At 43.6% G+C, this 12,795-nt stretch overlaps 2 protein-coding genes across 7 annotated transcripts in view; one reads left to right on the top strand and one right to left on the bottom strand.

Moving 5' to 3' along the window:
• LOC128147394 (protein FRA10AC1) overlaps positions 1-5,071 on the bottom strand; it is a 28,687-nt gene extending 23,616 nt beyond the window's left edge. Inside the window, exons 1-2 of one of the 3 annotated variants that reach the window (XM_052799937.1) lie at positions 4,338-4,640; positions 3,430-3,459 (exon numbers count right to left, since the gene is read on the bottom strand). In XM_052799937.1, the coding sequence (XP_052655897.1) occupies positions 3,430-3,459; positions 4,338-4,427 (120 nt within the window). In that variant the 5' untranslated portion in view covers positions 4,428-4,640. Of the gene's footprint in view, positions 1-832; positions 2,030-3,429; positions 3,460-4,337; positions 4,641-4,912 lie in introns of those variants that run through there. The other 2 variants (XM_052799936.1, XM_052799935.1) reach the window with 2 other exon arrangements.
• Positions 3,890-12,795, top strand: part of LGI1 (leucine rich glioma inactivated 1) — a 33,564-nt gene continuing 24,658 nt past the window's right edge. The window contains exons 1-2 of one of the 4 annotated variants that reach the window (XM_052799931.1): positions 5,235-5,333; positions 5,812-5,982. The gene's annotated coding sequence lies outside the window, so the exon portion shown is untranslated. Of the gene's footprint in view, positions 4,365-5,220; positions 5,334-5,573; positions 5,747-5,811; positions 5,983-12,795 lie in introns of those variants that run through there. The other 3 variants (XM_052799932.1, XM_052799930.1, XM_052799933.1) reach the window with 3 other exon arrangements.

The raw sequence follows: 12,795 nt of genomic DNA, 5'->3' as shown, positions 1-12,795 counted from the left end.
AATACCATCAAACAATCAAGCACTGACTGATGCCCAGATCTATCACCTCCATTCTTCAAGGCACAGTTTACATGTCAATTCTTTCAGCAGACTAATGGCTTAAGTAGATCCCATCTCCTCTCCCTCACTCCTACTCTGGGACCTTCCTTCCAGTTGCTCAGTTACAGTTGTGAAACTACACATGAACCAGATCATAAAACTCACCCAAGTTCCAAAGGATCCTATCCAAAAAAGATAATTTTAACCCAGATAAGCTTCCTGACAGTTCACCCAGAGCCCCCCAAACAGCTACACCAGCCAGCTAGAAGGGTAGCACGGGAAGAAAACAGCCAGAGCTGGGAACTGCGTAAACTGGCACTGACACCAAAAAAGCATTTACACAACTGGAACATTTACACAACTGAGCTAAAAACAAGAGAGGTGGTTATTACACATCTGCACGGGGTAAGGTTCAACACATACTTCCTAAGTATCTTCATAATTCAGACAGTGGATGAGAAAAGAAACTGGGTTAGAAAACCAGTGTATTTGATTCAGCGTTGCTGATTCCTACATTACCTACAATCATATCCCTCCTCAGACAAAAACCTGAGAAAAACAAAATCTGCAAAAAAGACGCATCTCTTCAGGATGATTTTGATGAGATGCCTTCTCTTTATACAAATGCCTTCCAGAAATTCCATGCTGCAGAGTCAACTGTATCCTCTACTGACATCAACAACTGGTCTGTATCATACAGAGTATGTAAAACACAGTTCTCATACTGATGGTGAAGGATTGATTTTTAAGGGTTTTTTTTTAAATTATTTTTATTAATAATAATAAACTGTACCTTTTTTCCTTGCTTAATACTGTAATGTTCCTTCCACTCTTGAACTCTTCTGAAGAAGACATAGCTCTCATATACGTATATATTTGAACAAAACCAAATCAGAACTTTCTGATTTGCTTTTAAGTTTTCTATTTCCCAGGAGACACAAGAATTATCAGTTATCAAAAAAAAGTGCAGCAGATATCTGCACTGTCTGGTGTGAGTGGGCATCATGCACTGGCAAAAGAGCAGCAATGGTGCAAAGTCCTCCCAGCACAGTCCCATGATAATCCACAGCTCAGATGCAGGTCTCCTAGCTGAGGTGGTTCTAATAGCAAGCCTGTCACTACTTTTATTAATAAAGCTTATGTGGTCTTTAAAGAAGGCTGAGTACATTATGAGTGTGCAGCAAATATATTTATACTTGGCCTCTAAATTTTAAAAATATCATGGTAATCCAGGAGTGTTTTAAATGGCAAAATTAATGCTTCCCAGATGAATACTGAGAGCTTCCTTCACACTCGAAGGGTTAGAAAGCCCAAGCCAACACAATGTGTATGAAAGTCAACATGAGACAGATGAAGTATAAAAACAGGCGAGAAAAGCTTGAATAAAAGGAGATTTTCCCAAAGTGGTAGCCTTTGGATGATGGGCCCCAGGAAAAAAGTAGACATACTCAGTAATCAGCTCCCAAATGATTCTGGGAATGACTCAATTGAAAAAAAAGATGCAAGAAAAGCTGCTCCAACAGAGTCATACAGTTGGACTCTCAGAAGTTGATGACTGCCTTTTGGAAAGCTGTGACTATGAATATAAGGGCAGGCATGGCTAAGGACTAGGTCCTGAGAGGCTGCTCTTCCAACAGGAGGACTCTTCACAGCTTCAGCCATTCCTCTGAATCACTACAATCACTCAAAGACAAATTCAGAGTGAAAAAGAGCACAACCCACGACTGATGCCCTGACACTTCTAGGTCACTTCTTCTTTGAAAGCAACAGCAGGACAGGCAGGTACTGTACCAAAGTTGGGTTTGTGTATCGGGTTTGCGTGGCAAGGTTTTGGTAGTGGGGGGCTACAGGGGTGGCTTCTGTGAGAAGCTGCTAGAAGCTTCCCCCATGTCCGACAGAGCCAATGCCAGCCGGTTCCAAGACGGACTCGCCACTGGCCAAGGCCGAGCTCATCAGCAACGGTGGTAGCACCTCTGGGATAACATATTTAAGACAGGAAAAAAAGTTGCTGGGGCACAAAAACTGCAGCTGGAGAGAGGAGTGAGAACATATAAGAGAAACAACCCTGCAGACACCAAGGTCAGTGAAGAAGGAAGGGGAGGAGGTGCTCCAGGCGCCGGAGCAGAGATTCCCCTGCAGCCCGTGGGGAAGACCATGGTGAGGCAGGCTGTCCCCCTGCAGCCCAGGGAGGTCCACGGTGGAGCAGATATCCACCTGCAGCCCATGGAGGACCCACACCGGAGCAGGCGGGTGCCCCCAAAGGAAACTGTGAACCTGTGGGAAGCCCGCGCTGGAGCAGGCTCCTGGCAGGACCTGCAGATCCATGGAGAGAGGAGCCCACACTGGAGCAGGTTTGCTGGCAGGACTTGTGTCCCCGCAGGGGACCCACGCTGGAGCAGCGTGCTCCTGAAGGACTGCACCCTGTGGAAGGGACCCATGCTGGAACAGTTTGTGAAGAACTGCAGCCCATGGGAAGGACCCATGTTGGAGAAGTTTGTGAAAGACTGTCTCCGATGGGAGGGACCCCACGCTGGAGCAGGGGAAGAGTGTGAGGAGTCCTGCCCCTGAAGAGGATGAAGTGACAGAGACAACATGTGACGAACTGACCATAACCCCCATTCTCCGTCCCCCTGCTCTGCTCGGGGTGGGTAGGTAGAGAGTTTGGGAGTGAAGCTTTGCCTGGGAAGAAGGGAGGGGTGGGGGGAAGGTGTTTTAAAATTTGGTTTTATTTCTCATTACCCTACTCTGGTTTGATTGGCAATAAATTAAGTTAATTTCCCCTAAGTCGAGTCTGTTTTGCCCGTCATGGTAATTGGTTGAGTGATCTCTCCCTGTCCTTATCTCGACCCATGAGCCCTTTGTTACATTTTCTCTCCCCTGTCCAGCTGAGGAGGGGAGTGACAGAGCAGCTTTGGTGGGCACCTGGCCTTCAGCGAGGGTCAACCCACCACAGTTTGACATGAGCAGCTCCAGCAGTGCTGGACGGCTCTCTTGGAGGCTGGGACTGAAAATTACTGACCTGATGCCTTAGGAGGATACCAAAATCACCTGACTTTTAGGTAAAACATAAAAATGAACTCCATCAAAGAATCTCATCCATAAATGAATCTTTATGTTTTAGAAGGACAGTGGAAACAGACACTAGCTTAATGTTGTGAAATTGCAAGGCTGATTTCTCCCCTTCTCCACGAAAACAGCCAAACAACGATCCCAGATAAGGAAAATGTATTTCTTATCTAACTGTAGTAAAAGAGGGGCAGATACCAAAGCTTTATGCCCAAGCTAGTAACTTTTAAAAGAGGCATATGTAGACATTGACATGCAAAATTGTCAAGAAAATTTAAAATAACTAGTTTCACTATTTGATAAGCCCATCAATATAATCTTCACTTTGATGTAATTTGTCAAAAACTCAGAATACTTTTAGTAAATTAGTAACATAAATACCAAACATTTTATCAAAACATGAACCTGGAAGCTACATAACTTAAATGGTAGTATGTTTTGTCTGTTAGACCAACTTTGAACTTTTTCTCCCAAACAACAAAACAAACTGAAACCACAAAACTAAAACAAGTACCAATATGCTTTGGGATACATTTAAATCACATTTAAGTAATCCCAACATCTTGGATTAATGAATAGCAAAGCAACTGGAGACAGAACCAAGACCATTAACTCAGGGCTCCTAAAAACAGGCAACTTAAACACAGTGAATGTACAAGCACTGTATGCAACTGACAGCAAATAGAGGAGACATCAACTGTTGATGTCAATACAGGCCACTGCGGACTACCCAGCACTGCATTTACAGGAGATATCCACATCTAGAAAAGGCACCTCTTTTAACTCTCTCAACAGGGGTAAATGCACACTAGGGAAATGGACACATCATAGTTCATGTTGACTCCCGATCACAACATGCAGCTGAACAGAAAAAGACAGTTAAAAGAAAAAAAGGGCAAAACAATCCTACACACAAAATCCCAACTCGTGGCTCCTGACCTCAGCCCTAATCTTGCTACTCCCCTCCCAAGTGTCACCCCCGTCCTTCCCTTTACCTGCCCAGCACACAGGCCTGTGCTCATTTCTGCTTGCAGCCTGGATGTGGCCCAGACAGACCCGAGTGCTCGTTTTGGTACAAACAAACTACTCTGGGAGGGTCTGAAGGGACCACGGGATCTAGAATGGGGCTTGAGAAGCCGTCCTGGCTGGATAAAGGGTGCCATGCAGCGGGTCAGCGTGCTTCACTGCAAAAGGTTCTTCCCATCTTGATGTTGCCTTTGAGGCTTTGCAACCCCCACTTGGAGGAAAAAAACCTGAGAGTAAGTACAATTATCTTCAAACCTACTCTTTCTTGTAAAACCAATTACGAGGAGTATTTGCATATACTGTACAGTGAACACCCCGAGCAAAGAGAAAAGACACCCACAAGATACTGCCCCTTTATTAAAGCTCTAAAACTATGAAAGGGGAAGCCGGCGTAAAAGGTAACAGCAGCCCACGACAGTGAGAATTAGAGGTTTGTGGGGCTCCACGGAGAAAAAATCACACCGAAAACCGGCCCGTGCGGGTCCGACACGGCTTCCAAAGCCGCCCAGCCCTGCCCCGGCCTGCCGCGCGACCCGCCAGACCCGTCCCGTCGTCGCCGCCGCCGCCGCCACCGGAGCGGCCCTCGGGCTGCCGCGGGGCACAGTCGGCGGCCCCCCGGCTGCCCGCCCGCCGCACGAGGAGGGCGGCTCGGCCCTTTCCCCGCACGGCCACGGCCTGGCCCCTCCGCGGGCCCCACCCCCGCGATGGAGGCCGCGGCCTCCGCCGAGGCCTGTCCGCCGCCCGCCCCTGACGGGCTCCCTCCCTCCCCGGCCCCACTCACGGCCGCGGAGAGGCGCAGCTGGTTGGGCACCATGGCGGCGGCGCGGCCCGCCCGCCCGGCCGGCGGGGCGGCTGGCTGGGGACGCCGGCGACGGCCGCCTCCGCCACCCGGCCCTGCTCGCCGGCCGCGGCGCTGCTCCGCGGGCCGCTCCCGTGGGCCCCTCCCGGAAACCGGGGGCAGAGGCGGAGCAGGGCCGCGCGGGGGCTGCCTCCCTCCGCCGCTGGCGGGCGGCGCGGCGCAGGGCAGCGAAGCGCGGGGAGCCGGGGGAGCACGGCGGGGCGCCGGCGGGCGGGGGAGGGCGAGCCGCGCCGGCAGGGGAGGGGAGGGGAAAGCCGCTCATCATGTTTAGGGGCGAGGGGAGTCTCCCTGCCCGGGAACCCGGTGCGCGGCCCCGGCTGCGGCGGTCTCCGCCTCTGGGAAGGTAGGGCTCGGCCGTAGCGGCTCCCAGCGAGGTCTTAGCGAACCCCTCTCCTCCCCGTCCCGCTTCGCCCCCGCACCACCCCCTGCGCTTTCGGGCAGGGGAGTCCCCGTTGGAGGAGAGGAGCTGAGCTGGGCGGGGGGGGGGGGGGGGGAGCGTAACGGCTCGGACCTGGCTGCGGGTACCGGGGGTGGCGGGACCCGGCGGAAAGGGTCCCTCGGGGAGGGGTCGGGGAGGCGGGGGTCGCTCCGGAGGAGGCCCCTGAGGCAGGAAGAGCCCCAGGAGGGTGCTCCTCGGCGGGCAGCAGCTGCCAGACGTCCCCGGGGCCGGGCTTCATGCAGTAGGTATGTGCGCTGCCCTCACCGCGGCACAGACCTCGTTCACGTCCGTATTAACGCCCTGGCAGCCTCGGCAAGGTAATATGTAACATTGATTTCCACGTGTTTTAGCGGTTTCTCTTCTTTTCAATCGCATCTCGCAGTTAGAAGAAGGAAGAGCAATATATGACCCAGTTTCTCTGTGAGGACCAACGGCAACCGGGTGATAGTTTGGGAGCCTGTGGGTTGCATCAGAGAAAGGAACCCTTTCAAACTAAAACTGTTTTCTCATAAGCTAGCAGGGAAATACAAGTCTTCAGCGTGATAGTCATCAGGTACAGCAAGTAGCTGCCAAGGAGTTGATATCGTTTCCCATCAAACATTAGGGCGCACAATACCTGAACCAGCATTTTGACTGCCGAGGTCTGAAATGCTTTAATCCATCACAGGTATTTTCTTCTGGACTGCCGTGTTATTGATTTCTGGGGTCTTAAACCATAGACAATACAGGGAAATTTTCAAAATTGAAATACTACTACTGTCATTGTAATATCTAAGTTGTAAAATATAAGTTGTAGCTAGTCGCTACTACGCAGTAAGGCAATCATACACCATAGTTGACAGTGTACCTCCTTACCTTGGCTACCGAATCTGTTTTAAAAGCAAAAGTATTTTTTCTCTTGACCTAGTATTTGTGTCACTTGTTAAGTTATTATCACTCTGAAGGTGTCCCATGGAAAGGAACTGAGTGGCAATATGCTTATTTGAGTGTATGCAGTATTCTGCTGAAGTCCTACTGAATGTGGCCCGTTTCCTCTAAAGGGCAGAGACTCTGTTGCAAAAAATGGAATTATCCTAATTAATAATTTAAATATCTTAAAATAAATAATGTATACCCACGAAGCTGTAATAGCAGGCATCTTTTTGTTGTTCCTCTCTTACGGAAATGACAGACTGCTTTAGTGTGAATGAATTCTGACATGATTCTGGAAACTGGGCCAACATATCATTGATTATGCACTTTGAAGAAAAGTGGGAAAGGTAGAGGAAAGATTTACAATTCTTGAATCTCTTGGCATTGTGCTGTGGCCACAAAAGCCTGCATATAGAAAAAATAAAGTTTCTGGGACAGAGGAAAATTTTGCAGTGAGTCCAACTATAGCAGCTGTTGTAGATGCTGAAGTTATTTTATAAGCAGTTTTTCTGAGAATAGCAGCCAGGTAATTTCATTTTACTATGTTATGCTTTTCTGGTGTCTGACTGTGTTGCTTTCAAACATCACCTGATTGCATTTCATATGTGGGCTACAGTAAGCTACAGCTGGGGAAGTGGATCAGAAATGGCCTTGTAAATAAATTGGAAGCTGAAACTGGACCTGTCCTTAGCCCTTGGTATATGTATTATAGTTTGATCCTGTGGGAATATCTCCATAGTTTAAATCTAGCATCAATATGCTTTGACACCAAAAAGGACAATTCTCTCCTACGAGTCCCACAGGACTGAAAGATATGGGGAAAAAGAAGAGAAGAGATGGGCATAACTCTTTGCAGGGTGGGAGGTGCTACAGTTTTAAGTTGGATTTCAATGGTTGTACAACCAAACCTTAGGAGCACAGTTTTCCATTACAGGTAAATCAATCTATGGGTTAGCTGCTGCTGGAGAGAGCATTCCTCTTCTTGAACTGGCACTAGTGCTCATCTGACCACTTCTGCTGAACTGCAATATTTAATTTTCTGCCAGTCTAGCTCCTCTGACTATCCTGCTGTGCTGTCTGATGAGTAACAGTGGTGGTGCAAAAAAAGGTTAGGGATGGGACAGGAGAGAGGGAGGAGGTGAGAAACAAGGGTGGCCCTTTCAGCAGCAGCTCTCTATTAGATCAGTTTAGCAGTAATGTGAAACTGTACTCTTAAATTACAGTAGCCCTGAACTTCATGGCCCACAAAGGAGACATCACTGTAGTTCTTAATTTACTCCTGCCCTAAATCTAGAAATGGGCCAAGTATGAGACCTAGTGTATCCAGAAAGCTTAAGTCCGACATGATTTTAAAACCTTCAAGAAGTAAATGTTTTCTCTCCCAAGTTTTCAAATCATTGACATATTCTTACTCAACTTTAATCACTCAGTTTTCTGATGACTCAGTGTAACAATTCCATAGAAAGTTTTGGGAAGAAGAAATGGAAAATTCTTCCCCCCAAAAGTCTTCCCAGGGGTATTCTTAACAATACAAGGTAATGTCCGTGATTCAGAAATAATCCCAGGAGTTCATCAGCTTCTCTGTATTTGCATTCATACTGTCTTTCTTCCAGTCACCTATGTAATCTTGGATCATATTATGTAGACCATGGAGATAGCCTCAGTATGCAAAAAAAAACTAGACAAAAATTATTTAATTTAATTTGCCACTTTTCAGTCATCCAAATTCGTTAAATGGGTGGTAAAATTGTTGCTGACATCGAGAGATTTATGAATACATATTGACTCATGTCATTTGTACTGGAGAGTGACGCGGAAGTCACGGACACTGCACACAATCAATATGATCAAGCAGATGCCACTTTATTGCCAAGATAGCTCAGTTTATATGTTCATTCTAGTTACTGTTCACGCATAAGCAAATTAGAGATTGGTTAGCATGAGCTGTCCATGCGCCTAGTTACACCTAGTGATTGGTTATAACAACACTGTACACGCGCATAAACATAAGGCATAACTGGTTGTATTAACTAAAACATGCGAAACTTGTCTCAGTCTAATTGGTCAAGATAAGCTGTGGAATTGAGGTTCTTTGCCAAGTTCCCTTTATCGTGGAATGCGCACCTGTGTTCTTCTAATTGGCATCTTTCTTTTTTTGTCTTCTTGTTTATTCTGTTCAAGGCCTTCTAAAGGCATCTGGAATGCTCTTACTACTGTTAGCTAAATATGTGTCCACTAGCAAAGCATCCTTGAAGTCTGCTGCCTACAAAACATCCTTGGCTCACAAATTGATCAATTCTATCAAGTCTGGATTGTTCACTGTGTGCCCATTACTTTCCAAGTATCCCACAGGAGAGTAAAAGGTGCATTTTAATATCTGTGATATGTGTTCAGGACAGACCTCTGACCTTCTTATCATTTGGTGGTAGCATTATGTTTACTTAAGTAACCTGTTCATTTATTTATTTAATTCCCCCATATTTTTACGGGAGATACTTTTATCAATATGTATGTACCAAAAGAAGGTATTGAATCATGGAGATGCAGAATTCAAGGAATCATACCTGGCATACTTACTGAGCTGTTCCTAAAAGCTTCCAGTATAAGAGATTTCACAGCATAAACAGCTTAATCTGTTAACCCCTTATGTATACAGGTTTTTTCCTAATATCTAAGATAAATCTCCTTTGTTGCTACTTGAGATAATTTATTAATGCCCTGCACTAGTTGATACAGAAAGCAAGAATTGATCATCATTTGAATAACAAATCTTTAAATACTGGAAGACATATATGACCACAGTCTTCCCTTTTTGAAGCTAAAGAAATGAAAAGTACTTCAACCTTTCCATATAGTTTCTGGGAACTCTTATATGTTTTATTGCTCTTTTTCAGACTTGAATTTCTCTCTTTCTAAGAAACACTAAGCATAACTGTTTAGTCCTTATCAGTATTTAGCTAGGAAGAAATACCTCAACCTTCCTGCAGGAGATTATTGCCTCCCAAGATCTTCTGGTAAAGTTGCTTAAACTCAACAGCCTCTGATTTGTTTGATCAAAATTAGTTTGGTTAGCCAATTAAGAAATTAGTCCAGTTTTTAATGAAGCAAATCAGGCAGCTTTGCCAGCAGGCCAGAAGAGGCAGCTACCACTGGTATGGAGAGCGTGGGCAAGGTGGTCACTGACAACCATATCCATTATAAGAGCTGTTTGCAGAGGACATGTATGACTACATTTGAGTTTGATTATGAGAAAGCAATGTGGAACCATCAAGAATGCTAGTAAAATTGAGATTTATCCTGTCTAATCTTTCCTCTTTCTCTGTTAAGCCAGTTATTTTGTTGAAAAATGGGTAAATTAGACTTTCTAACATTATTTGATATTGGCACCTTCCTATATTCTACATGTCTATGAAGTAAGTTGCCAAATAATTTATTTTTATGTCTTCATAGTATGAACAGTCTCATGGCTGTTCTGTCATGTTCCTGATTTTCATCTCCCTGTATCTGAAGCCCCCTACTAATTTGTAGAAAAGCAAGTAGAACTAAAAATGGATGTTCACGTATGCCAGTAACACCATGTTCAGTAAGTGTAGTTGTTCTTCCTTTAGATGTACCTGTGCACAACTTTAGGGATGCACTGTGCCTCCCAACAAGCCCCAAGCAAGGTGTAGATACTTCAGTCAGGCAGCTGACTCCCAAGCCTAAGACTTTCTGACAGTCAGGGAAAACCAGTGGGGCTGTGCTGAGGGGTAATGGCTCACGCTCACCAGTTCCCATCACTGGGACTGGTCACTCCAGACTAGTCATTAAAGACTACCATCATTCTGTAATCATCTGGAGGTTATGTAAAGAGATCAGGCTGTTGCAATGCATAGTTATTTTGTCAAATTCAGTAAATGGTATGTTCCACGTTTTTGGTCATACAAAGGATATCAAACATGGAGTGTAATTAGCCACTAGATGTCGATGTTGCTGTGCTAAAAGGTAAATGCAGTTTTATTTGTTTGGCTGATAAAGTAATTCATTCAATAAAAGCGCTTCTGGATTTAAAATTTTTTCCAGTATAGAGTCACTTACAAAAAATATCATAGACAAGTCCATGCTATATCCATTATTTCGAGAGCAGCTGTGCTGTTTTATGCTATTTTGAAGTTGCAATTACCATTTCAGTGTGTAATCATTGTTAGAAAAGTGCCTTTGAAAAAATAGCATCTGATTGTTCATCAGTTTCCTCCCTTGTTCCAAAATCCCAGACCTTTGTATAAGTAACTGCAATCATTGTATTGCATTGTATTTGTTAATAAGATAAAATAGAGATAATAATATGATATCTAATCCTATTATAAGAGTATAGAATTTCCTAAATTCCAATTATCAGTGGAAATTTTCCTCTTAATTATTCCTGTTTAACACCATTGGAGATCAATGTCAGATACATCGTGTGGGGACAGAATTTCTAGAACACTAAGGCTTCCAATATGATAAACAATTTGGAAAAAACTTGGTTCCTTTGAAAATCTGTCCCCAATTCTGTATAACTAAAGGCAGAGCCAACAGATGGTGGAATCTTAGAAGGCTGTATGAAGTAACATTTGACCCATGGACCTTTCTTATTCCAGGCTCCTGTACTTCAAGGGTGAACAAATCACTGCAAACCTCCACAACTACTTATTGCCTAATGCACTGTCAGACTTCACCTGAAGGTGGTGGTTCTGTTGGCCGTCTACAGAGTACTTACTTTGAGACCGAAGTTTGGGAATTAGTTTTATAAACACTAATGCAAAGCTCAAGAAGAGGACAGTGCACATCTTAAATTCCAGATTAAGTTTGTTCTGCTGATAGGATAAAAAAAAAAAAAATCAAAGGCTTTTATTAAAAATGGAGTTGAAACTTTCAGTTGATGTGAAAATCTCCTAAGCAGCAAAATATGGGGAAGTTGCACCCTTATTCTTAGTTGATCAAATTGGTTCCTAGTTCAGGCCACAATGTTAGAAAATACAGCCTAACCTGATTTATTCCATTAGCTCCACCTCCTGTGGTGCAGATAAGGCCTCTCAACTTTAAGCACAATTCACAAAATTTTTTTGTTGCTGTTGGCAGAGGAGCAGCCTTAATCTTCATTATCATGGACTGAAGTAGTCTAAGTCATGCTCAACACTTTATTTGATAGTAGCATCACTTACACTCTTAACACACTAATGAATCACAGATACATGAAGAACTGTAACTGTTTTAATTGCTAACATCTATTTTAGTTTTCTTGACTGTGACTACAGAATCTTACCATAATATCTTGAAAACCAGGTTGTTCATTCATTCTGTTGCAATTAAGGGAACACTCGTAGCAACAACCTTGGTCCTAAAATTTCTGTGAACTTCAAAAAATATCATTAAAATAAACTACACCACAAGCCCTTGTTAAGATGGGTGTTGTAAATAATGCCAATATGACCCTATGAAGACTAACTGATCCAGTTATGGAAATAATAAAGCAGACTTTCATCAAAAAATAATTCTTGGAAGAAACCTCCCATATTATCTCTAAAGTTTGGGGGTTTTTTTGCAAAAAGTAAATAATCTTACCTAATAAATCCCCTAGAGATATAGATTCCTGTCTAGTGTCCTTTAATTGTCACTGCTATTGCTACATTTGTTGTGTGCAGGTAATTTCAGTCTCCAGAGCTTACACTCTGGCAGCTCTGCTGAGAACAAAGCTCACTAAAAGATTACCCATGCATGTAGGCATGCATAAACAAGTATAGTGACTTCAGCCTATCAAGAATTTAATTAAAAAGTAATTATCAATATGCACAAAATACTACTTTTAGTTTTATCAACCTGCATTGAAATAAGTGGAATACAGAAACTAACTCCTCGAACGCGTTCCCGTTTTCATTTGAGGAGATTTTAGAAGTGCATTATGCTTAAATTCCCCAAAGTATGAACATTCTCCTAAGAGAGCAAAGAATGCTTAATCCTACTTTTATGTCTAGATCTGCTATGGTGGAAAGCGACTGATGGCATTCAAATACATAAATCCAAGAAAAAGGGAGATCTGTTTTTTCCAGTTTGATATCAGAATTATATAAGATGAAAAAATGAAAGAAAATAATAAGCAAGAAAAGGAAAATATAGTAAAGTGGAAATAAAAAAACCCAACCAACTGTCAAACAAGCAATGTACTTGTTTTCTTAAATTATATTGTTTCCCACTGGAATTATTTTGTGAAAATAAAAAGAATATGTGAGCAACATTACAGTCCATTGCACTTTGAAACCATAGTGAAAAAGATACATATTCCCGTTTTTCCTGATATGCATTTTTGTGCATAATGTCTACCACGTATGTATATTCATAATATTCACTTAGGATGAGAATTGAGAGAAGGTACAAATAATTTACAGTTGAATGTATGGAATCAAAAGTCTTCTATATAAAAACATGAGTGACGAGT

The sequence above is a fragment of the Harpia harpyja genome, chromosome 10, assembly GCF_026419915.1.
Source record: "Harpia harpyja isolate bHarHar1 chromosome 10, bHarHar1 primary haplotype, whole genome shotgun sequence".
NCBI classification, from domain to species: Eukaryota; Metazoa; Chordata; class Aves; order Accipitriformes; family Accipitridae; genus Harpia; species Harpia harpyja.
This window is presented reverse-complemented; position numbering and strand designations above follow the sequence as displayed.